The 24,059-nt window shown below is 39.7% G+C and overlaps 2 protein-coding genes across 2 annotated transcripts; one reads left to right on the forward strand and one right to left on the reverse strand.

Moving 5' to 3' along the window:
* Window positions 1-2,637: 2,637 nt before the first annotated feature.
* Window positions 2,638-12,352, reverse strand: ATP6V1D (ATPase H+ transporting V1 subunit D). Its single transcript, XM_064713629.1, has 9 exons — window positions 12,194-12,352; window positions 9,737-9,854; window positions 8,536-8,615; window positions 7,148-7,215; window positions 6,438-6,482; window positions 5,921-6,024; window positions 5,468-5,534; window positions 4,133-4,211; window positions 2,638-3,513 (listed from the first exon to the last, which is right to left on the reverse strand). Exons 1-9 carry the CDS (start codon window positions 12,232-12,234, stop codon window positions 3,372-3,374), a joined length of 744 nt encoding a protein of 247 aa, XP_064569699.1. The 5' UTR covers window positions 12,235-12,352; the 3' UTR covers window positions 2,638-3,371.
* Window positions 12,353-12,553: 201 nt separating this feature from the next.
* EIF2S1 (eukaryotic translation initiation factor 2 subunit alpha) lies at window positions 12,554-23,206 on the forward strand. The gene is made up of 8 exons (XM_064714767.1): window positions 12,554-12,650; window positions 14,506-14,747; window positions 16,130-16,209; window positions 16,640-16,791; window positions 19,242-19,348; window positions 21,160-21,257; window positions 21,897-22,040; window positions 22,342-23,206. Exons 2-8 carry the CDS (start codon window positions 14,507-14,509, stop codon window positions 22,465-22,467), a joined length of 948 nt encoding a protein of 315 aa, XP_064570837.1. The 5' UTR covers window positions 12,554-12,650; window position 14,506; the 3' UTR covers window positions 22,468-23,206.
* Window positions 23,207-24,059: the final 853 nt, after the last annotated feature.

The following is a 24,059-nucleotide window of genomic DNA, read 5'->3' on the forward strand; positions in this document are numbered from 1 at the left end:
AATGGTTAAAACAAAAAACTTGAAATAAGGGAACACAAGGTAAGGTCTGTATCCTGATGCATTCTGCAAAGCAGGTGGGAACATCTCTGCATCCTCAGATGATTCTGCCTGTGAAGGTTTAACTACTGTGGCTGTGCATCTGCAGTGGGGCTGTTGTTACTGACACTAAATGAATAGTAGTATCTTGACTGGTTTGGGTAGCACAAAGAACCTTAACTGTGAAAATCTCTTCTAGCCATAGAGTTTCTTTGTTCCTACAGGTAAAACACTGGAGTTATGTCAATGTGTCGGTCACTCCTGTCTAATGTTGAAGGATAAAAAAGCAGTTACTGTTTTCCATTCTGTCTTGCATATATTCTTTCTTAAAATGTTAGTAGAACAAATTCACACCCATAGTTAAAGAGCTGAAAGTATAGAGCAGATATAAAGAAATTGTCAGATAACCGTCTAGGTACTGAACTAATAATCAGTACATTTTTATGTTGAAAAATTGAAGTATAGAGTGCATTCCTGTCTTGCTAGAAAGCAAAATTATTTGCTGGTTTAATTAATATATAGGGCTGAAAAGCAATTAAGCAATTAGTGGGGATATGTAGTGATGCTTCAGAAAGAAAATGGGGTGAAACTTGAGTATCTTAGTTCAAGTCAGCATTAGAAATAATATTGTGCTACTGTTGGCCTAAGGGCTGGATATTCAAAATTGTGGCTTTTTGCCTCACATTGCAGGCATGTTCTCAGTTTCATCCATAGCTTATGACAACAACAGTGTTCACGTGTATTGGAAAAATTGTATTGATTCTACCCTTTTTAAAGAAAGATTATTGTAAATGCATTAGGCTTTTGGGTATTGAATGTTTATGGACAAGGTGGAAAGCAGTAAAACATGTTGAGCAAGGTTAACCTAGCTCAGCTGTGTAGGTGCTGCTAAAATTCTGCCAGTCACAATCAGCTCAAGGTGGCTGCTGAACCCCCTTAGGTATTCGGTGTTTATAGGCAGCATCAGTCTCAGCAAATCATGCCATTAATGATATTTCATTCATGTTTGTCTCCCCAGTTTTTCAGAAATGGTGTACAGAATCTGTTTTCATACAAATGAGCTTTTGAATGTAGACTTAAAGCATATTGCTTGAAGTTGAGCTCTACTCTCCTAATTCCTGAGGCACACAGAACTCACTGACATCCATAGAGGTGCTATGAAGCTTTTAACCAGTGTTAGCTTTGTCTCCCTCCTGCTGAAAGGAAGAGCTTGAGCAGCACTGAAATATGTACCTGGCTGTCCATCTGCTGCCAGCTTTGACCTGGAACTACCTTGTGTAAGAAATGATTCTGTCTTGTTTAATGAAGAATGTGTGCTAGTTCCCTTGAGAATAACAGAAAATACATAGACATCACTGGTAGAACACTTCAGCCTTATCCCAGGCTTTGTTGTGAGTTGTATCAGACTGAAATGAGGGTATTTGCATTATTACCAGTCCTGATTTAATTAAAAATAAATGTTAAATGAATTGCATAAAGAATTTTTGAATGTAATTAAATGTGACTTTTAAAAATATTAGACGGGGCGTTCCATGCCTTAAATAATTAAGGTAACTTTACTGAGACCTGTGGTTAGCCCCACATTTTACTTTTTTACATATATCTGCACTCTCTATTTTGAGACATCACGAACTGCACACTAATGTAAAAATGTAAAATATTTCTAGATTTAAAATAAATCACTGTACAATTTTACTTCCTGTAGTGGATCTTGAGAGTCTTTTTTCTGCCACTTTGCTGAATATGTGAAACATGCTGTGACCCATCAGTGCCCTGCAGGATGTTCTGTGGACCTTCTGACACCATCCATCCTGTGGGAGAGGCAACAGGTCTGCAGAGCTCCAGTGTCTGTCTTTGAAGCTGGATCTGTATCTTACAACAGACTATGGACCTACCATTCAGCTGTGCTGTCTACAGCTACACAAGAGAAAAGAAATGGCCTTATTATTCATACAATGCTAAAATGATTTTTTAAAGGTGTTCATTTATGCCTTGCAGTTACCCTGTATCTGCAGTTAAGTGTCATGTTTAAAACAAGATACTTACGTTGAATAGACTAGACTTGTAGTACTGGAAACTATGACCCAGCATTAGTTCTGGGGCATGTGTTCAGTTTGCTGATTGCAAACCAGTGCCTTCAAGAAAAAGAACACCACCAATGTGTTCAAGGAATGACTGGACATGGCTGTGGACTGACAAGGTGGTGACAGGCCAAAGGTTGGACTTGGTGATCTTCGAGGTCTTTTACAACCTAAGTGATTCGAGGTCTTTTACAACCTAAGTGTGCTTCTGTCTTTAGGAAAACAGCTCTTCCAATTGAGCAGGGTTTAGTGACAGCCTGCTGGTCAGCCACTCTCCTGGACTCCACTGATCAACCTTGGACTTGAGAATTGCAGAAAGGATGGACTGCTGTGCATTCAACCCTGCTTGGCCTGCCAGCCTGCTGAAGCAATGAAGATTTACAGCAACATGTAGCTAGATGATTTTTTCTATGTGCTTTTGGCAGGAGGGATCCACTTCTCCACAGTTACTTATTTAAAGCACTAAAGATAACAAAATGTGGGCACAACTGTAAGAGATGTATTCTGTGTGGTTTCCATGTCAGGGAGAAAGGGTGAAGCAGAGGTTTTATTTTGAAATCAACACAACAAGCTTTTAAGATTCATCTTCTAGCAACTCGAGCCAGACACCAGGTATTGTAGCAGTTAAAATTTACACTTGTTTCTAGCACAGACAGTACACAAGTTGGCAGAACCTCTAATTAAAACCGTAGATATTTTAGGCCAATGGTAACAATCGTGCAACAAAAATATATCACAGAAGACTGTGGATTTCATCAACAGGTTAAAGAACTAGAGTTTCCTTTACAGGGATTTGACTTCAGCTGTGCCAATACTGGATCTAAGCAACTTGAACATTACTGGTTCAGCAGCAAAGAACATCATATGCATCTTCCTCCCTAAGTAACATTTTTCTCTGCTTGTACTAGGAAGGGGAGCAATTAGATGAATCTGATTAGGCAAATCCAGAGCCATCCTTCAAAAAAAAAAATACAGCTTTCAACAGTCACTCCTACTAAGTGAAGAAATAGGCTGAACATGGACTAGAAGGCTTTCCTTATAGTAAACCATCTGACCCATTTCTGCCTTCCCTCCTATGCTGTAGTCAAGTTCCCAGATTTCTAATCTCCCAGGAGAAATCCACAATCCATTCAACTCAAGACTTGGACACCAAATGAGAAGCCACATAAGTATCTTGGAGGCAATATGTCTTGAATTATATTGCAACTGGACATTCTGTATTTTGGGTCCCCTGCTCCCAGCAACTGTGCAGGGCTACTCGAAGAGAAGATCTTCATCCTTCTCTTCTGCTAAGAGATTGGCTGGCTCACTTTCCTCACCAGCAGCCCTCCGCAGCTCCCGTTCTTGATCAGACTTTTCTTTCAAGACTTTTTTCTTTTCCTGGATCTTTTTAAGCCTGTGAAGAGAAATGCAGCTTTATCTGTGAAGCAAATATGTTTTCATACAACAGGTTAGTAGCTATACCATACTACTTGAGCTTGATAAAGCTACGTGGAAAAGTTCCACAGGAAACGAAAATTCTCTAACAAATACCAAATTTGGCAAAATGGCAAAAATAAAATGTTTTTATTGCTAGCTGCTGCAATTGAAAAACTTAACCAAATTATAAATTATATTCTTGACCCTAAACACTGCATTATACTATTCTGCTTGTATTTAATCAAGTTCATTCCTCTTTCATTAATTTCAGATTTGACATTTTTGTTTCAGGTGGCCCAGAACATTGACTGTATTGGCAAAGGTGTTGTTAAAGCAGAATACCTCAGGGTACTGTATCACATCATTCCCTCTGGAAGAACAATGACAGCTATGTACAAATTAATAGAAGGGATTCATTTATAACTTTCAGACAAGCAATTGGTGAGTGCCTGGCTCTGGAAACTCCATGTGCAGTAAGAATGAGGTCATGTTTAACAATGCTTGCTTCCACATTTGGTGAACAGTTCTCTTAACTCCATTCTGAGGAATGGTCTATGTTAGGATGAGACCAGTCTAGTCTTTTGACTGTCTTTTACCTGTAGAATTCCTCTCGTTCTCGTTCGTCCAGTTCTGTGATGATATAAGAAAGTGTACGCTCGATCCTGGGAATAATCACTAAAAAAAATATAAGGAAGGTGGCACTGCTGTTAAATTAGCCAGGAAGTATCTAATGTATTGCACAGATGTTGTTTGATGTCAGTCTAGTAATCCTTTTGGCTAGGGGAAATCTATGTCTTTCATGAAAGATCATACTATTTCCTGATGGACAAGTATACAAAATATAAAAAACTCCTGACAAGCAGGCAAATTTGAATTAAAACTATGTTCTTCCATCACATTGTTTCAGAAACTTCAGTATAGCACCTTTACTCAGAATTATCCATTTAAAAAGGCCGTCATGAAAATAAATACTCAAATACAACACAATCACAAAACAAAAGACACTAAATACAGCTTTCACACCAAACTGCACAAGCTCTGTATCAGAATCATTTATTGAAAGAAGAAACCTATTACCAGCACTACCAAAATTATTTGGAAGGCTGCAGAGGAAACCTTTTCTAAGTCATATTCTCAGTGATAAGCTGCAGTTAAGGCCTGTGTGTTCAAAGAAACCAGTCTATGAAAAACTGCTGAAAAGGATGATGTGGAAACATGGACTGAAATACATTACTGTATATATGCAAAAGTTATTCAATCCAGGACATCAAAATTCAGAAAGCAACTTGAAACACTCAAAGCAAAGCACTCTGGACACTGCAGCAAAAGGAAGCACAGCCAGTGTTGGGATTACTGAAGAAATGGCAAGAAACAAATTTACAAACAAGAACATGAAGAACAAAGAATTCAGATCAAAGAAAAATACACAGGTTATTGACATAAGGACTGTTCCATCCAAAATGAAGAAGTCACCAGCCTCTTCACTGGGCACCACCATTACAGTTTTAAAGTTCATTAGAGTGATTTAATATATTTTAGTTGTCTGAAGTTTATTTTGCAAGCTATTGGAACATCTTAACACATAGAAACATCATATCTTTTGCTTCTAGTCAACAGGCTTCACCAGTTAAGTCAAAGTCACTAGCAGAGACTGCAGAATGTTTGTACAACTTTTGTCCTGTAGGTTCTTAATACAATTTCCTGATTACTTTCTCATGTTTCCCTATTCATTTATCTCTGTGTCCTCCAGTCCATTCCACTGGGCTTTTAATTTTTTTCTTTCTTGCAATATGCCTAATTGCAATGCTTTTTAGAAAGCATTCTTGAACTGGTGAGAAATTCTAACAAGAAAGAATGGCTTCATTGACCCCGCTCCTCATCTTACATAGAAACAGAAAAATGTTATGCATCCCAAATGGAAAAATACTCACCATGTTCAATTGCATTCACACGTCTGTTTGTTATTTTAATGGCTTCATCCAAAGTAATAAAGGATGTCTGATGGAATGGGATTAAATAGTTAATATATAACAAGACAAATTCAGCATTTCCATCAATTCTGTACACAAAACCAAAGAGCACTTGAAAGCCAAGTCTATAATGTAGCTTTAAAAACTATGTTCTTGATAGAAATAGAATGTTTTCTACTAATGTCACTAGCATGCTGAATACTGCACACTTGCAGTTACAAATACCAACTCTCCCAAAAAGTTTCTTCTGAGCATTAAGGAACAAGGATTGGTCTGAAGCAGTAATATGGCTAAAAAAGGTTTGTGACTTTATACAGCACTGGGACTATATTAAGCTACAAATACTGAGAGATGATACTTTCATTTTAGAAAAGTGAGAAACCAATGATCTGTTCTTTTTTAACTCTCACCAACCTGTAATGAGGCCAGTTCCACAAGCAGCTCCACAGCTTTGGCATAGTTCCTCTTCAGCTTAGCCAGCTGTTCTCCACCTCTGGCCAAGCCAGTCAGCTCATAGCCTGAAAAAAACCAAAAATTGTTACTATTGCTCTTATAGTGTTTCCTTACTAGATAAAAATTAATACTTTACACACTATAGGGATATAAAGCGCTTATCAAGTGAGAAGCTAAAGCCTTTGCCCATTAACAAATTGTCTTTTTAATGGTTTATATTGTGTAACACAGAAGTCTCAAAATCTGGAAATACAAGTCTTCTCCTCACCTGAAGAACTCACTGATTTTGGAAAGTAGAATCTCTTAGAAGTTCCTAATAATCCCTCCATGTCACAAGAGCAGGCAAAACATCAAAGGAAGTAAGTACCCCTATGCCTGTGATGTAAACTGACTTACCATTAAGACATGACAATATTTCTGTGTGAGCATGGAATGGCTGTAAGTACATAAAGACAGAAAACACTTGGGTTGTACTTACTGTCCCCTCCCTCCTGGTAATGCTCAAAAACTGGCAAAGTTACACCTGATGAGTGAAGAAAAACGCATGTAAGAGACATGAAGGGTTACAGATTTACGAAGTACAGCTCACTTTTACTCCATTTGCTTCTGATTATGTAATGGCAGAAGCTTTGTTTACAAAATATTCCTACATAGCTTGGAACAATTAAGTCATCCTGGTTCTGACATTTAACATAGAACTGCAGAATTGTGTTGAGTTTGTAGAGATCAAGACCCATGAAAAATTCACGGAAGTATTCTGGTTCATTCCATTTTATTATGTTTAGTACTATGTTCTCTTTGCTTAAGGAATATTTCAATCATTCAATCCTGATTTATCTCTCTTGTTTTCTTTATAGACAACTGTGTGGATAGACAATTGCTTGAAATTTATTTAACTTTGGGGCTTAACTCCTGATCTGTTTTCCAGTAAAGCTCTATGGAAGTTATACTTTGTCCAGAAATTCAGAAATTGACTGCAGTTTACACACATTCATTTTATTTTATGAGAGGTAAGTAACCAAATATAAAAATCTTAAGCTGTATGTGAAAAAACAACAAATTACAATTGTTCCTACAGATAGGTAAGAAAAAAAGGAGACAGTGTTTGGATACATTCCTGCCTATTTCCAAGTCTCCTCCCACAATTCCCTTATGAGTTGAAGTACTCATGGCCTGGAAAGGAGTCACCTGCTACATTGTCTTTTTTAGCTCTGATCTTGACTTGCGCTTTGTTCACATTTTGGATCACAGTGGTACTGTAAGGAAGAAAACACAGATCTTAATCAGGAAAATTGAAGTGGTTTGTTAACTCATCATTATATACAAGATAAATCAGTTATCAAATAGCTGCAAGGACCTGGAAAGTGTTGTCAGCTCAGTTCTCCTTGCAATTCATTGCAAAGTCTTCAGAGCTAACACAGAAGCTTTGAAAGAAACAGGTTTCCAGCAAAGTTTGGAAAAGATGCAGAGTCTATGAAATATAACTTTAAAAATGTCTTAGACCAAATTTACAAAGCATAGCTAAAAAAACTATCCAGTTATCTGGCAAATTATTTTAATAACATTGAGTCTAATCAACCTGTAAGATTTCTTTCACAATGAAAGAGAAGGAATTTCAAGGATTTAAATGCAAACCAATGCCACAACATTTTGTTCATTGTAGTTTCTAAGTATTTGCTCTTTCAGACCATTAATGAGTTTATTCACTCACTACCGTACTAACAAACTTGGACTTGTACAACAATCCATCTTGAAGCATTCCAAAGTAACTTAAGGTCTTCCAAGAACAGCTCCCTACAGCTAACTCCTCTGCTGAAGTCCAGTTTACTTACAGGGTGGAATCTGACTTGTTTATGGCTAAACACAGTGACTAGTTAGGACAGGAAACAGCACTATATCCATATGAAAGGGCAAAAAGACTTTTCTTCAGCAGCACACAGATTACTACTGTGTCTGATCACTTGGCTCTTCCCCATTAGTTGGAAGTACCATCAGATGAATCTTAAACACTTCCCCATGCACACCTGAATGAATCACACAGACACTCTAGACAAAACTGTAATTTATTAAAATACAATTCAAGTATCCTGCTGCAAGAGAAGGATTTGTTTCCCCTCCTGCATACAGCCCTCTCTAGCCCTAGTGAGACAAAGGTCAGTGAGGTAGCAGATAAGAACAACTGGTAAAATCACTGTGTGACTTACTGGCAGAAAAGAGCACACATCTATCCCTCAAATTCACAAGAAGGACCAAATTAAGAAATTGTCCAATACTCTGATATAAATTCTTGCTTCCCTACATTTTTGATTCCAAGCCACAAAAAGCAACACCTTCTCAAACCAAGGACAAAAAATTTTGGTCATGTTTCCACTTGGTTTAGCTTCCAACAGAGTTTTCATCATGCACGTTCTCTCTCTCCTGCTTTTACAAAACAGAATTTAGTTCATCCCCTCTACTATTATCTTTTTTTAGGTGCCTTTAAGAATTTACCTTTTTTTCCAAAAGAGAAAATAATAATTTGTTGATAGCTCTTTCCCATAGGTAGGCTATGCTCATGGAAGCCCAGCAATCCTCACCTGAAATCTCCTGCTGTGAACTTTGCCTCAGCAAGTGAAAAGGCAGCTTCTCTCATCACCTCACCCATCAGCATCTTAGTCTGTTAAAAAAAAATGCAGCAAATACAAGGCACATTGTTACTCCTTTTCCAGGATAAATAACTAGCAGCATAAGGAGAAGAAATTGAAGAGAGTGAGCAAGTCCTATATGCATAGCTTACTCTCAAACTGGAAATTCTAATTCTCAGGTGACTGGCAAAAAAAAAATTCAGCTGTTTCACATTGTAGAACTCACAGAAAAAGCAAAAGATCTGTCTTAATCATGAAATTCTATTACATGGGGGTTAAATAACAACAATAAAGTGGCTCAGCAGGGAAATACTCGTTTCACATTGTATGGAATACTATGAGACAGCTGACGTTTGTTTTCAACATACAAGTGTTTACAGCTTTGTGAAGCTGCACTCTCCTCCCACTCTGTTTTTTTCCCAATTTTTACAGATTTGTAGCCCTTGTAGCTAAAAACTATAGAGAAACACCAGCCTGTGTGTGTTAGACAATGTATAGGAAGCAATGACAGATGATGAGACCTTGTCTACAGGGTGGCAACAAAGGACCACTGCTAACCATGGACACTGCAGCAGCTGCAACTAAAACAGTACAGCTAAACCTATCTGATATGGCAGAGCAGAACAACACATAGCAGGCTCTACTGACTACCTCAGCTTTGTCATCCTTGTTACAAAAGAAGAAGCAGGACCCTGTGTTTCTTCCTAAAGGAACAAGTCCCACCTGAACAGAACTTCTGCTTGCTAGTGTACCTAGTCATGCAGGAAACATTATAGATGTGCAGGAAACATTAGAGATGTGCAGTATCCCCTCAAGCCAGATAAAGCAATAAAAATGGGACTACAGAACATTTTAACATCAATCCTAAAGTATTTGGCAGCATCATGATAGGGAACTTGGGACACAAAAGAAAGCAGAGGCTAAGACTCTCTGGAAAGAGATGAAGAACATTAACTCTTCCAAGTTTCTGTATCATTGCAGCAAAAAAAACAGAATTCTGCTCATGTGTTCTCAGTAGTCTCACTTACAAAAAACAGGTTAGCCAGAAAGTCATCCTATATTCCAGCCTATCTAATGAAGTTAGAAGAACAGGAATGTACAACAGACAGAACAGTAAAGTGAACCAAACAAAGGAAAATTCTAATTTACCTACCTCAATAATTTTCTTAAGGATCTGCCTGAATCGAAGCGTCAGAGCATCAGATTTTTTCTTCAGGAGGTTGCGACCTGTTTGGGCTCCTTTCAAACGAGCCTTCATGATGGTCTGGGCCCTGGTAAGCAGGGGAATAAAGAAAAAACATCCTGCATCATCTGAAGGGATTGGGAAAAAAGTTAGTGAAGTTTTCTGACATGCATATGACTGAAATTATGAGGGAACCATGAAACACCATTGCAGTAAAACAAGATGGCCACTTCAGGGCAGAATTTTAGATTCCCATTTAAAATCAAGGGAATTTATATTTATCTCCACCAACAATGAAAACTTGGTTATTATCTGTGAAGTCAAAGGAAAATTGACAAGACATCTTTCAGTGCTTCTATAATAGGAAATAAGAGTTTTCATTTTTCTTCATGACTTAGAAGTACCAGAAATCAAACTACTCCAAGTATCCGCTGAGACACTGGTATTGCTTTTAAGTTCTTTTACTACCATGTCATCTCCGGCAAATCAAACAAAGCAAATTCTTCATGTGATCATAACAGTTGATGCCATGTTCTGATTTTACAGAGCAAGAAGATGCAGCAGTTGTGCATTCTGGTTTCCCTTAGACTCAAATGCTGCATGGGAGATTTACAAGCTATCGAAGACAATTGAAAGCAGCAACAATTTCAAAGGGATATTAGTGAGTTAGCTGTAGCTTTCACCTTTACATCCAGTAGCACACCTAGAGGTTTCTTGTATGTAATTGGGAACTGTACTGCTTTCTACATGCAGCCACTGGGCACAAAGGACACCGCTCAAGCCAAGTTCTTACACACTTCCTCTCTGACCTTGGAAAAAGTAAGTATAATTAAGATTCTATCTACACAGTGGAATCCATTACTGGCCACATCTACTGGCATGTGATGAGAATAGCTCCATTAACATCCACCAAATATGTATAACTGAAAACCCCAAATACTTTATGAATGTTTATGATTAAAAAAAATCAGAGAGTAAAAAGGCAACTTTACTTTCCCAACAAGCAGGTGTCTGTCATCACCTTGGACTGACTTGCCTGCTCTGTTCACCACCTGCCAGAGACTGGCTGGCCTTCCAGCTCGAGCAAGATCTCACTGGCTCTGAGAGTGCAATAAACAGAGTCTTGTTTACTCTCAAGGAAACCGAGCAGCTTCTGGAATTGAAGATTTCCAGCACAGAAGAGGCTCATACCAGCAAGCCATTTTATAACAACAAAAAAACCCCAAACCAATCTAAAAAGTAAACCATGTGAAATCCTCTTCTGTCAGTTAAGATAATTAATTGTTGCAGACACAGGACATCTTTATTTTGCCTTTCTAACTTATATTCCTTTGGGAACAGCACCCACATTATTGTCTGTCACCTCATTTGAAAATGAGCTTGTAAATATTGTACATGACCACCCTCACGCCACAGTGACACATCACTTCACAAAACCAGATACCTTTCAAAAGTGATTGAAGTGTCCCCTCCTTGGACACCTAAACTGAATGAAAAAAAGCACTACCAAAGAGCAGGAGTGAGACCAGATGACTTAATGTATGCAATAATTCATTCCTGTGTATGCAATAGTAGATTTCAAAACAGAACATTTACCATGTAATGTATTAATCTTTCCATATAAACTGTTACTTTATATGTCTTGAGCTCAAACAGAGTGAATAATTATTATTTTAGGTTTTCTGTCCTTCAAGGCATCCTTTTTATTTTAAAGATTATGTGCAGGCAACCCACTTTTATGCAAGAAGATGTGAGGCAGCCTTTTACCTTAAAAGCAAAGTCTGTCTGTCCTGGAGGGTCACAAAGACAAACTGAGCAGTGTTATTAAACAGCATTTTATTCAATTGTTTGAGTTAGTTCCAATGTTGGCAGCTTTCTAATCCTTCTCAGGAGACATCTGATTTCATGACAAATAGTTTGCTGTCTGGAGCTGGAAAATAACCTGACTGTCCACTACACTGACAGCACTTTACTTCCTTAACGCTTTATGGCCAACCTCTCGTGAAGCAGTACCCGGTGTTGCAAAATTAAGGGAAGCTGTGGTTCCGTTTGTCCCTTTTTCCTACACATACATTCTAAAAATTATTCCTTTTTTAAAGTAAGGTTTGCGTAATCACATTGTTTTAAACATCACACCCGGCATCTCGGTGCCGAGCCCTGCCGGGCCCGGTGAGGACGGACAGAGCCGATGTAGAGCCTGGAAGCAGAATGTCAAGTTTAGGACCAGCGGCCCTCAGCGGCTCCGCCACGGAACCGAGGGAGCCCCGCTCGGCGGCGCAGCACAACCGGCGGACCGACTCGGAGCGCCGAGCCCCGATGAGGAGCCCTGAGCGCCCGAGAGCCGCCGCTCCCGCCGCCTCGGGCACGGCACTGAGCCCCCGCGCTCCCCCCTCGGCGCTATCCCGACCCGTCCCGGCGGACACTCACATCCGCGAGGGGAAGATCTCGATGCGGTCCTTGGCTGACATGGCTGCGGCGGGGCCGGCTCGGGCTGTCGGCGCTGTCACCGGCGGGGCCGGCTCGGGCTGTGCCGCTGTCACCGCCGGGGCCCGGACCGGCCGTCGCCGCCGCCGTCACGTGACTCGGCCCCGCCCCCGCGCGAGGCGGTGCCCGCGCGCATGGGACCGAACCCGGATGCCCGCGCGGCGCCGCTTGTGGTCACGTGTCCCCCGGGGCCGGCTGGAGGAGAGGCGATTGGCTGAGGCGGCAGCTCCGGCCGCCCGCCGCCAGAGGGCGCTCGAGGGGACCCCGGCCCCTCTCTCCGGGGCGTCTCTGCGCCTGCGCAGTGGGGCGGCAGCGGCCGGGCGCACGCGGCGGCACGAGCGGGGCCAGCGCGGGACTGCGGGGCGCGAGCGCAGCGCGGGACCCCCCGGGCCGCAGCCAGGTACGATTGCGTGCCCCGGCTCCTGCCGGGCGGCGCGCGGGGCCCGGGGCCGCGGGGAGCGGCGCCGCTCGGCGCCCGGCCCGGCGTGACGGCACTGGCGCCCGGAGCTCGGCAGCCGCGGGGCCGCCCTCCCCGGGCCTCCCGCCGGCGCCGCGCCGGAGATGGGCTCTGCCCGGCCCCCTCTCCGGGGCGATGGCAGTCGTGGGGCAGCGCCCGTGCCGGCGGCGCCGGTCACGACGGGCTCGGTTTCCGCAGACGTTGTGCGGCCGTGAGGGCCTCCCTGGTCTGAGGCGTGTCCAGCCTCTGGAAAAGATGAATTCCAGCTTCGGCGCGGTGGGCGTAGTGTCGCTCCTGGGGACCTTCCCCAGAAGGCCGAAATGAAACCCCTGTGCCTGTAGGAGAGCAGTGAAGGGCTGCGTGTGCTGAGCGGTGCTTGTCCGCTCCTGCCCGCTGTGGCTCCAGCTCGCCGCTTTGCAGTGCAGCTTTCTCCTGTACCCCAGAAGTACCGGCAGGACTGAGCAGCGCTGCATGCGGTGGGCTAGAAAGCCGAGCTGTAAAGTTTTCCTTTTTAACCTTGGAGTTGTTTGTTCAGCTTCGGCTTAGACAAAGTTTTACAAAACCTTCAGAGTGTTTATAAAGTTTTGCTAGTTTGTATTTCCCCTTCTTACAAGTTAGGAATGGAAATAAGGGTGGACATGGCCTTCTGAATTGTGTGGACATGTGTATGTAGCATTACCTTCCTACTCTGATTTTAAATTTTCTTATATCTAGGAAGCACTAGGACTGCTGTAAAGATCATGACTAAAACTTAAACATGGTGACTAAAATCTTCTGAAGGAGTGATGCCTTTGACTTGGCATCTTAGGCTCCTGCTTCTGTAGAAAATTTTCTGTTTGTGCCTTCAAGGCATAGACAACCAAACTAATGTAGTTACACATTTAAGAGCATATGGATTCATTGTCAGAAAAATAAAAATAAATAATCATTGTCAGAAAAATAAAAAATTTAAGCATTTCTTCTTACCACTACCTGATCATGAAATACTGCTTTTGCCCTTTTTTGATTTTGAATGTATAATGAAGGAATTCCCTTTTTCATGTGATTTTGTTGGGGTTTTTCACCTCCACACTAGCAGTCTGTTGTGCGGCACTTTTTTTGCCCTTTCAGTAGTTCAGGCCAGGCTAGTTCTATTCTGATTAATGCCTTTGCTTTCTTTGCTGACAGTTGGCCTCTGGAGCAGGTCTTGCAGGATTACTCTGAACATAGAGTGCCGAGTTTAAAAGTCATGGAGTCTGCTTCTCCTCAGTACTACGGAAGCTTCCATCTGCCTCTTCTTTCCTTAGCCTCACATGCTGTCTTATTATGTGCACACAAAATCCTTCATGAGCTTCTCTCCAATGTCCTCCTGCTCTTGAAGTCCAGCTGATGATCCTTGAGAGTCCCTTCCAGCTCAGCATATTCTGTAAATCTGTGAGAATGTTACACACTCACAACTTTAGATGGGTGTGAGGTGTGCAGTGCCGCCTTTCCAGCGCTTGAAGAAGCCTTTCCAGTGTGCTGTGCATAGGCAGTATGACAGGTGAAGTGGGTAATGAAGTCTGGGTAGCAAAGCCTTTTCTGCATTAATGCAAAGAAATAGCATTTTCGAAGTGGTTGTGGTAATAGTACTTGAAATACAAGTTAATTCATTATTTAATTTCTATTAAAACCTAAACACAACCTTATCCTAATTGATACTTTTCCCGCCACTGTTCCTCTCTATCATCCCCAGTCCTAGCTGGTATCTTGCCATGTTTGTAGGAGGAGGCAGTGATGTCATGTGAAATAAAAATGGTTTTTTCTGCTGGAATTCCAGAATGCCAGGACTCAGCTGTAGGTTCTACCAGCATAAATTCCCCGAGGTGGAGGATGTGGTGATGGTCAACGTTCGCTCCATTGCTGAGATGGGAGCCTATGTCAGCCTGCTGGAGTACAACAACATCGAGGGCATGATCCTCCTCAGTGAGCTGTCCAGGCGGCGCATCCGCTCCATAAACAAGCTCATCCGCATCGGCAGGAACGAGTGCGTCGTCGTCATAAGGGTCGACAAAGAGAAAGGTGTCTGGGCATGTGCTGGGCTCTGTCAAGACTGAGTTTGTAGACAGAAATGCAGATAAACCAAGCAGGTGTTTGTGGGTTTTGTCAGGGCTACTTTTTTTTGAGCATTGAAGTAAAATAGGCCATCACTGACCATACCTATGATCGTTCTTCTGTTCCTCTGTGTCCTTTGGGAATTGGGTTAATGAAAGTAAATCATGTCAGTAAAGGTTTAAGTGGCTCCTCACCAGATCAGTCACTGAACTGTAGTGAAGTGTAATTTTCTTTTGATACCTATGTAGATTTTCTAAGTCAACTGAAGAGAAGGATCATTTGCTGTAGAACTAAAAATCTAGGTGCTAAGCATTTAGTGCTTACCATCCATGCTGTTTGTTAACAAGTCTCAAACCTTGTTGATAAAGGTGGTGACAAGTACGTAATCATTGTGAATTCTTTAGACAAAAGTTAGAATTTTACAGGCAGTTTTGGTTTTTCCTGTCTTTGAAGGTTTTTAAAATGTAATTTTTATTGAAAACATTTCAGATTTTGATAATGCAGTTCCACACAATCTCTAAAATCTCTATCCAGCTATACAGCAATAATAAACACTGAGCACGTCTCCTAGAAATGTTACTGTTGGTATGACGTTTCTCAAGTTACATGCTTTTCTAGAATGCTTCTGAAATTGTCAATAACTCTGATAATAAGTAATGAATGACAGGATAAGGAAAAGCAGAGATGAAAGAGAGACAGAAATAAACTTATTGCAGATAAATCTGAAGTGAAATAAGTTTCCCAAGATCTCTAATGAAATTATACTTTTACAAGTTAATCTTGTTTTCATATTAACAGAGAAACACATCTGGAATTCCTCTAGTGGTCTTTTACTGAACTTATTGGAGAACATATAGTTTGTGAGAAATAGGTGGAGGCCTTTTATAATTTAGAAGAGAGTTCAAAAAGAATTTTTTCGTGGGCATTTCTTTCAGGCTGAGTCTGTTTTATTAGGAAACTCTTCAGAGCTAAGGTGATGAGATGCCAGCCTTGAATTAAATTGTGTTGAGCACTAAAAAAATATGCATTACATTTGCTTCTTTGTATGCTGGAATAATTTTTTTTCCCCAAACTGTGTACAGAAACATAAAAATAATAGATCACTAGTTTCTGAGATAAAATTTTCTACTCTAAGTATTTACAGTTGAAAGAATTTTGAATCATAATTTGGATCATAATTTGCTTAAATTCCTCAAGGTTTGGTCTTGTTTTTCTCTGTGGCAAAATATCAGGATACTGTAGGCAGGGGGCAAATCCTGAGCCAGAGTGTTTGTTCTTGAGTTTCTCTTGAAGGAATCAGACTTAGATTGCACAGTGGCTGACATTTTTAAAATCATCTTCCCCAACAGGTTATATTGATTTGTCAAAAAGAAGAGTTTCTCCAGAGGAGGCAATCAAATGTGAAGACAAATTCACAAAATCAAAGACTGTAAGTTGCCTTTCTGTATTTAGGCCCTGTGTATTTCAAGCTTCTTTCTTGAGCAACCAAAATGCACAGACATTAAGATAAAAGTAAAGCATTCAGGTGTTAGGCATACTTGTGATTCTCATTTATCTCTGCAAAGATACATAACCAGCTTATGTGTCCATGAGCATTACGTGGTAAGCTGCTTATTAAATAATTAATCGATCAAGAAAGGTTTCAGTTAAGAACTTGTAATGTAAATGGATATATTTAAATGATCAGAAATCCAAAAGTATGTGCAGGTTTAGCACCCTGTGGGCAACTTTTTATTGGAAAGATGTGCTGGTAGTTTCAGGCTCCCATCCTTACTGCTGTGTGGTCTTAACACTTCCAAGTAGAAATTTTTGTCTCTTTCAGTATTTGCTTTGGGGTTTTTAGCAGTCCATTGTTGCAGGTTTACAGCATCCTTCGCCACGTTGCCGAGGTCTTGGAGTACACTAAGGATGAGCAGCTGGAGAGCCTGTTCCAGAGAACTGCCTGGGTGTTTGATGACAAGTACAAAAGGCCTGGATATGGTGCTTATGATGCATTCAAGCATGCAGTCTCGTAAGGACTTCTTCTATGCTTCTAGGGGCTTATTTCAAATTGCAGACAAGTATTTCCTAAGTAGACCTGTCACCATGTTCGTTCTTTTGGCTTGTATCATTTGGTTTCTTTCCCAAAATCAGTATGAAGAATATACTGGTCAAGTAAATCTAGTAAATTTTGACATCAGTCTAATAGAGGAAGAACCTCTGGTCTTCAATTGTCTGTCAGAACTTGCCTGGTTTTAGTCCCAGACAGATTTTATCAGAAATACCTAGCTTTATGTCTGAAGGCAGTTCTACTCAGAGCTGATTGTCACTCTTCCACGTTTTTCTTTTTTTAAATGCAACAAGCTGACTTGTTACTTATCTCCACTTCTGAACTTAGGGAACAGGATCATAAACTTAGAAATGGAATTATGAACAGAAAGAGGTGGAAATTGTGATGCTAAGGAAATATGCACTGAGATAGATGGCTTTTATTTTTAAAATAGAGTCTGATATTTTAATTTGCTTTCAGAGTCGAAGTATTTGGTTTCCCTCTATGGAATTTGCTGTGAAATTGTCAGCCCTAAACTGGATTTCTCAGTGAACATTTTCAGTTTTGCTTTTCACAGCACCGAGGTGTGTGTGTGATGAGGTGAAGCTGAGCGCTAGGTGGCAGCAATAACGCTGTCAGAAGTGGCGGTGGCTCTGGGAGCCAGGGCGCTCGGTAGTGTTTAAGTAGCTGAAAACCAGCTCTGCGTTTTGGGGGAAGAAATAGCTTGTGTCCTCGCTTAGAATTGATGTGTTTTGTTTCGTATTGTCATTATGCTTTTCTAGTGATAGCAAATTCACTGCTAAAGGGAAAATCTGGACATACTGCTGTAAAAGGAATTCCAGATCACTCTTAAGTGATTAATAAATACTTAGTTAAACATCTGTATAATATAATTTTTAAAAAAAAAAAACACCTCTAGTTACACTGGCTGTTTTCAGCTGTATACTCATGAAAACTCCTGAGCACAGGCCCTTTGTTGCTCTCTTGCTATTCAGTTTGGAGCACAAACTTCAGAAGCTGTCTGTTCTCAAAAGATCTTTCCATCAGTAATGCCTTAAGATTTCTGACTGTGGTCTGCAAATTTTATTTGATCCTGTTGTGCTCCTACATAAATGTATAGCAGTTGAGTAGAACAATGTGGATATTGCTGCCTTCCTGGTTTTGCTGGATTGCTGTGTGAAGTTTAGAATTCTCACTAAAAATATGGCTTGTGATTCCTTTCTTTGTACTGAAGATTAGTGTTTTGAATTTTCACACAGCATGATGCCTATGGCAGAAATAGCACAGTATATTTACCTTCTGATCAGTAGAAATTAAATATTGGGGACCTATTGTTGGAAGCCTACCAAATGCTTTAACAGGTGGATTTAACAGGATAGTTTGGAAAGAAAGCAGAATTTGTATATACCATAAATCACTTCTGCCATACAGGTTCATATTTTGATCTGTAAAACCTGTAATGTTTCTGGGTTTTGTTTGCTTGTTTGGCCCTTCTACTCTCTATACTTAGCATACAAAAACATGAAAGTTGCTGTTTTATTAGCAGCAGAGACCAATCTCTAGTATTACCTCTGGCTTTTGTGCCATTTTATTTTGTGTTTGCCTGCTGGTGGTATTGTAGGTGATCTGGTGGGTTTTTTTCAGAAAACTGACTTTTTGTCTCTGCAGAACAGATGTTTTTGTGAGGAACTTTTTGGTTATGTTCTCTATTTCAGATAGATTTGGGGTGAATTTAATACAGCAATAGAAAATTGATGCCACTTCTTTAAAAGAGAACTGCTAATTTGTGTTGGTAAACAGCAGAGGAATTTGCTTCTGTGATCTCTGAGTTTGAAACTATGAGCTTGGGATTTAAAAAGCCTTTATCCTTGCTTTAGCTGAGAATGCAGCCAGCAGATAAATATCTGTCTGTGATCCAGATACTGCTAAAAACAAGTACCAAATAACATGGAATGAATGTGGGTTACTTTGTAGAATGACAAATATGTTGTGTTTGAATGAAATACTAAAATAATTTTAAAACTCCGGATTCATCATGGATTTGCTTTTATGTGGTATGAGTTTATTTTCGCTTTGGAGAAAATATAAAAATATCAAGAAGCTGGATAGTTGTCACATTCTATTTATCTTATTTAGAGGGAGCAAGAGAAAAGCCATTCCTTTGCTTTAAAAAAAAATTTAAATCATTCAGGTTATTCCTTCCAGGAACAAATTGAGTAAACTGCTATGTTTACCAGTAGAAAATGCTTTGAAAATAGATGTGTTCATTTTCTTGTAGTGTTTCAATGGGTTCTTAAGAAATTTCCATTTTCTTTGCCTAGTAGGTATTTAATTTAGGATTATTTGTAAGAAGTAGAATTAGTACCAGAAGTTTATGTAGTGTTGTATTGCTCTTCAGTATAAGTTCTGTAACGTTGCTTTGCTTGGCTCAGAGACCCTGCAATCCTGGACAGCCTGGATCTGACAGAGGAAGAGAGGCGGGTGTTGATTGACAACATTAACAGACGTCTCACACCACAGGCAGTCAAAATCCGAGCTGGTGAGTTCGTCCCACGTGCTCCTTGAACCTGGCTTGATCCTTGGCTTGAGAGAGTGGATCTTGCTGGAAACCATAAACTCAGTTAAAACTAATGGTTCATAATGCTGATATTTGAATGGAGCTGTTCACAATTAAGACACCTTAATCAAGGATTGCTTTCAAATTACCTGTGTGGGTTCTATCCCAAAGTGCAACGTGGTTTGGCTTTTATTTTTCCTCCCAAAGTGCAGATTCCTTGGAACACGGACTGGTTGTCATGATAGAATATGTGTTCTGTCATATTGCATTGGCACACAATGCAATATTACTATATATTATTATTATAAACTAAATATTTTATAGTTTTTACTGCATCTACAATATTCTTTTCCATTATTCAGAGTTTTACATTCATGGATTCCCTGACAGGATAATTGAACTCTGTCAGCACAGCTACAGCATGCACCTTAGTCACTTGTTCATAAACATGTGAAAATAGTATTTCTAACTATTGATTTCTAACAGGTTGATTGCAGACCATTCAGTAGAATATATCAGCTCAAGCCTAGCACATCTCTAATCTATGAGCTAGTTTGTCTCTCACTAATTTAGTGTGGCAGAAAAAGCACATGACTGCATGACTTCAGAAGACATACTTCAAAACTGTAAATCTGGCTCTACAGAACAGCCTAAAGGCACACTTGCCATTAAACAGATAGTGTAGCCAAATCACGTTTTTAACTAGATTGAGAAATTGCCTCTGCTCTGCAAGTGTAAATTGAAGAGCATTAACACTTGCTGATTACTGTGGAGAGAAGAGATAAGCCTTTTCCACTCTGAAATCTAGAAGAGTACAAAAAGTAAGGTAATGTAAAATTCCTCTACCTATTGCTTGAGACTGCCAGGAGTTAACAGAGTTCAAAAATTTGATGTAATTGCCGTGAAGAGTGCATTTACTAACATGAATAGCACTTCATCACTTTTGAAAATAAAGTTAAAGAGCATGTCTTCTTACTTCCTTCATGCTGCCTATTTAGTTCTGATGGTCTGTCATTAATTTTGTCATCAGCATAAGTGTAGAATCTTGCCATTGGCTTCTCTTCTCATCCTGAGGCTGACCGGGATGTTCCTCTGTGAATTTGTTCCTGAGAGCTCAGAATTAGCAGGTTTTTGTGAGTCACCTGGAAGTGAAACTACCTTCTTTGTGTAGCTTAGTCTTGTGCCATTGCTATGCAGGTCAAGAAAGCTTTGTCTTTACACTGGTCAGGGTATTACAGATATCAGCAGTATTAGTTTATGCCTTGATTTTCAAATACCTACAAAAGGCTATAGCTAACTAATTCTAACCATGTGTTAACCTTATAAAAATGTATTCTAATGCTCCTCAAGTGATGCCTCTGTGCCTCTGTTGTAATTGCTGATGGAATTCCATAACTTTGTGGATGTGCTCCTTTTCGCATTTCACTTTTCCTGATGTTGCATTTTCCCCGGTATTTATTGCTTTTATATCTTCATCTCCTCATGTGAAGTACATAATTATTGGTGTTGTATTTGTTGGATGAGAAGTGAGTGAATATGAGTGTATAGTTTTGTATCCTAGCTTTTCAAAGCACAAGGTAAAATGTTGCATTGTCTAAAGAATTTAAAAAGACTTACTTCAGCTTAAAAGTCAAGCAAATGTAATGCCTTCCTCGGACTTGGGAGCTACTGAGGCTCTCATTGTGGATAAACATTTGTTGCAAAAAAGATCTGTTAAAGCTTAAGTTAAGCTTTAAATATTTTGCAGCTCTTGGTAATGGTAAAATTTTATTATTTGTATTTCTCTGTCATAGATATTGAGGTGGCCTGTTATGGTTATGAAGGCATAGATGCAGTAAAAGAAGCTTTGAGAGCAGGCTTGAACTGTTCCACGGAGAACATGCCCATCAAAGTGAGTGTCAGTCTTAAATAATGGAATCAAAGGCAAAGTTTTCTGATGCCCTTAGGGACCAGTGGTGTGCAATTGCTCTGCCCCATCAAGCCCTGTGCCTCATTTCCAGCTCTTCTCCTGCAGAGCTTTAACAAACTTCCTTCAGTCACGTGCTGGCAGTCCTTCCTGTGGTTGTGCAGTGCTTTTCAAAGTTTGGGAAGCTTTATTTATTCTGTTCAATTTATTAAAGTCTAATATTGGCACAGAACATACCCACTGTTCCTCTATGCAGTCTTAACTAGGGAGCAATAAATTTTATTTTCAGGTATAAGACTGTGTAAGAAAAGGGAAGTTTGCTCCACTAACATTTGAGTGTTGGTAGAATGACTACTGTACCCAGGTCTAGTTTTTCTTCCCCATCAGTTTTTGGACGTTAAGTGAACTACTAAGTGTTTTTAAAAAAACTTGGAAGTACTTTCTCCTTTGAAAATTTCTTTTTATAATGGTCTCTTGTAACAAAAGAAGTAGTTTACTTATTCAGTCATCATAAAAAAAAGAAAACATGCGTTTTAATGCTTTTAATTTTTGGTCTAACTAGACATAATATCTTTTCCTTTGTTACTGAGTTTGCTTCTTTCCCCAATCTTTACAATGTGGTAGATTAATCTGATAGCCCCTCCTCGTTATGTGATGACTACTACTACACTGGAGAGAACTGAAGGACTGTCTGTTCTGAATCAAGCCATGGCTGTAATTAAGGAAAAAATTGAGGAGAAGAGAGGAGTCTTTAATGTGCAGATGGAGGTAAGAGCAAATTACATTCTAAAATACAACTTGCTTCCTTGCAATATTTCTAAAGTAGAGCAAGATCAGTAGTGCTACAAAAAATCTGAGCAGAAAGTTGTTAAGTTCTAAAAAAAATAAAAAAATCAGGACCTCTCTTCCTGAAATAAACAAATGGCTAGAAAATCTAATTTTCCTGGGTTTTATTGTGTGACTTCAGGACGTGTTTTATCTCTTGCTCTTTGTGTAGAATCAGAGTCTACAAATGATGTGACCTTTCTTTATGACAGTTTGCCATGTGTTGTGGTTTGGTTTTTTTCAGCCTAAGGTGGTCACTGACACAGACGAGACTGAGCTTGCAAGGCAGTTGGAAAGACTGGAGAGGGAAAATGCTGAAGTGGACGGAGATGATGATGCCGAGGAAATGGAAGCCAAAACAGAAGACTAAATGTTCTGGCATACTTAGAAGAGAGACCATATGAAAAAATTAGAAACCCCATTGCAAACACTCTGGACTAAATTATTCCAGTATTGAAAACTTCAAAAGCAAATATATGAAGTGTTTTCCTGTTTTAAAAAGACCAAAATGTAAAAGGCTCTTCTAAGTAACATTTGGTGCAGCAACTTACACAAATTGATCCCTTTGAAAGGAAGGTGCCTAGTCAAATTCAAGACCCAGATCTAGCCAGACAGAGTTTGCAGCCCCATACTTAACACTTTCATACATAACAGTTCCTAATTGGTGGTTACAGCTCAGTGCATCTGTTCATGATCTTTCCTGGGAGCAGCAAAACCAAGCAAGTGGAACAGTTCTGTCCAGAATGTATTTGAGCAAGTATTCAATAAATTTCTGGGCTATGTAACTCCAAGGTTTTGGGTTTTTTCCTCCTCTTCTGTCATATGACCTAGAGTGGTGTGAATATAAAACCTGGAACAGTATGATCAATGGGTGGCTTCTCTTTGACATTGAAAGGGCTTTCTTTTGTTTGCTTTAAATCAAGCTGAGAAATGAGTGGAACAAAATGTTTTACATTAATGTTTTCCTTGCAAGTTTGTTGGTGCAGACATGTTTAAATTAGCATTTCCTTTGTTTATCATCTGCATTTAGGGACCGAGAACTTGAAAACTTTGAAAATAGCTTGTTTCCATTCCAATAAATATAGCTAATAAATGAAAAACTACTTATAGTTGCACTTTGCTCTGATGGATGAATATAGCAGGAGCTTTAATGAACTTACATAGTTCAAAATGGGCAGCCACTGTCTGTGAGCTCACTGCAACATGACCTTCAGTTCTGCCTACCCTGTATCCCATTTACACTGAACTGAGATAACTCACTCTAAAAAAAAACTGTTTATCTTCCCTGAAGAAGAGAAACAAGATGTGTTTTCTAAACTGGAGTTAAAAAAAAAAAGAATTTTCTTTTCCTGTTTTCCTTCTCAGTGGGAATTGAGGGAAAATAGTTGTGCTTTTTAAGTAATCTTTCCAACTTGCTAAATTTCTAAATGTGTTGCTATTTATTTTCTCATTGCCACATCCCATACTGCCCATTTCTTTTTCTTAATACATTGTTACACTAGAGGGAAAATGCATGAAGAATGAGGCCTTGAGCCTTAACTAGACATTCTTATGATTGCCATGGTACAAACTATTTGCTTGCTACGTGGTGTTGCCACAAAAGGCATTCTAAAAGGGCATACATATTGCAGTGTGTTGTTCTTCCATGCTGGGGTATCAGAGAAGTTCATGTGTACCCAACTCTGGTACAAAGCAAAGCCAAAAAAGGGTAAACACCTTTCAGTCTTTACAGATTGTTGGGAAATACTTGAATGTGCAAATTCACAAAATGAAGAAAAAATATTTTAAATAATTTTCTCAAATTGTCTTTTCAGCAGCTGTGTGTGACAGCCTTCCAGCTGTGTCCATTCACTAAAATAGTGATTTGACTTCTGTTAAACACAATAGATGGGTACTTGGAGTAAACAACAAAGTATTTTAAAACCATCACCATGTGATCTCCGTGCCATAATAATTCTGTAA

Source organism: Zonotrichia leucophrys, chromosome 5, assembly GCF_028769735.1.
Source record: "Zonotrichia leucophrys gambelii isolate GWCS_2022_RI chromosome 5, RI_Zleu_2.0, whole genome shotgun sequence".
In the NCBI taxonomy this organism is placed as follows: domain Eukaryota; kingdom Metazoa; phylum Chordata; class Aves; order Passeriformes; family Passerellidae; genus Zonotrichia; species Zonotrichia leucophrys.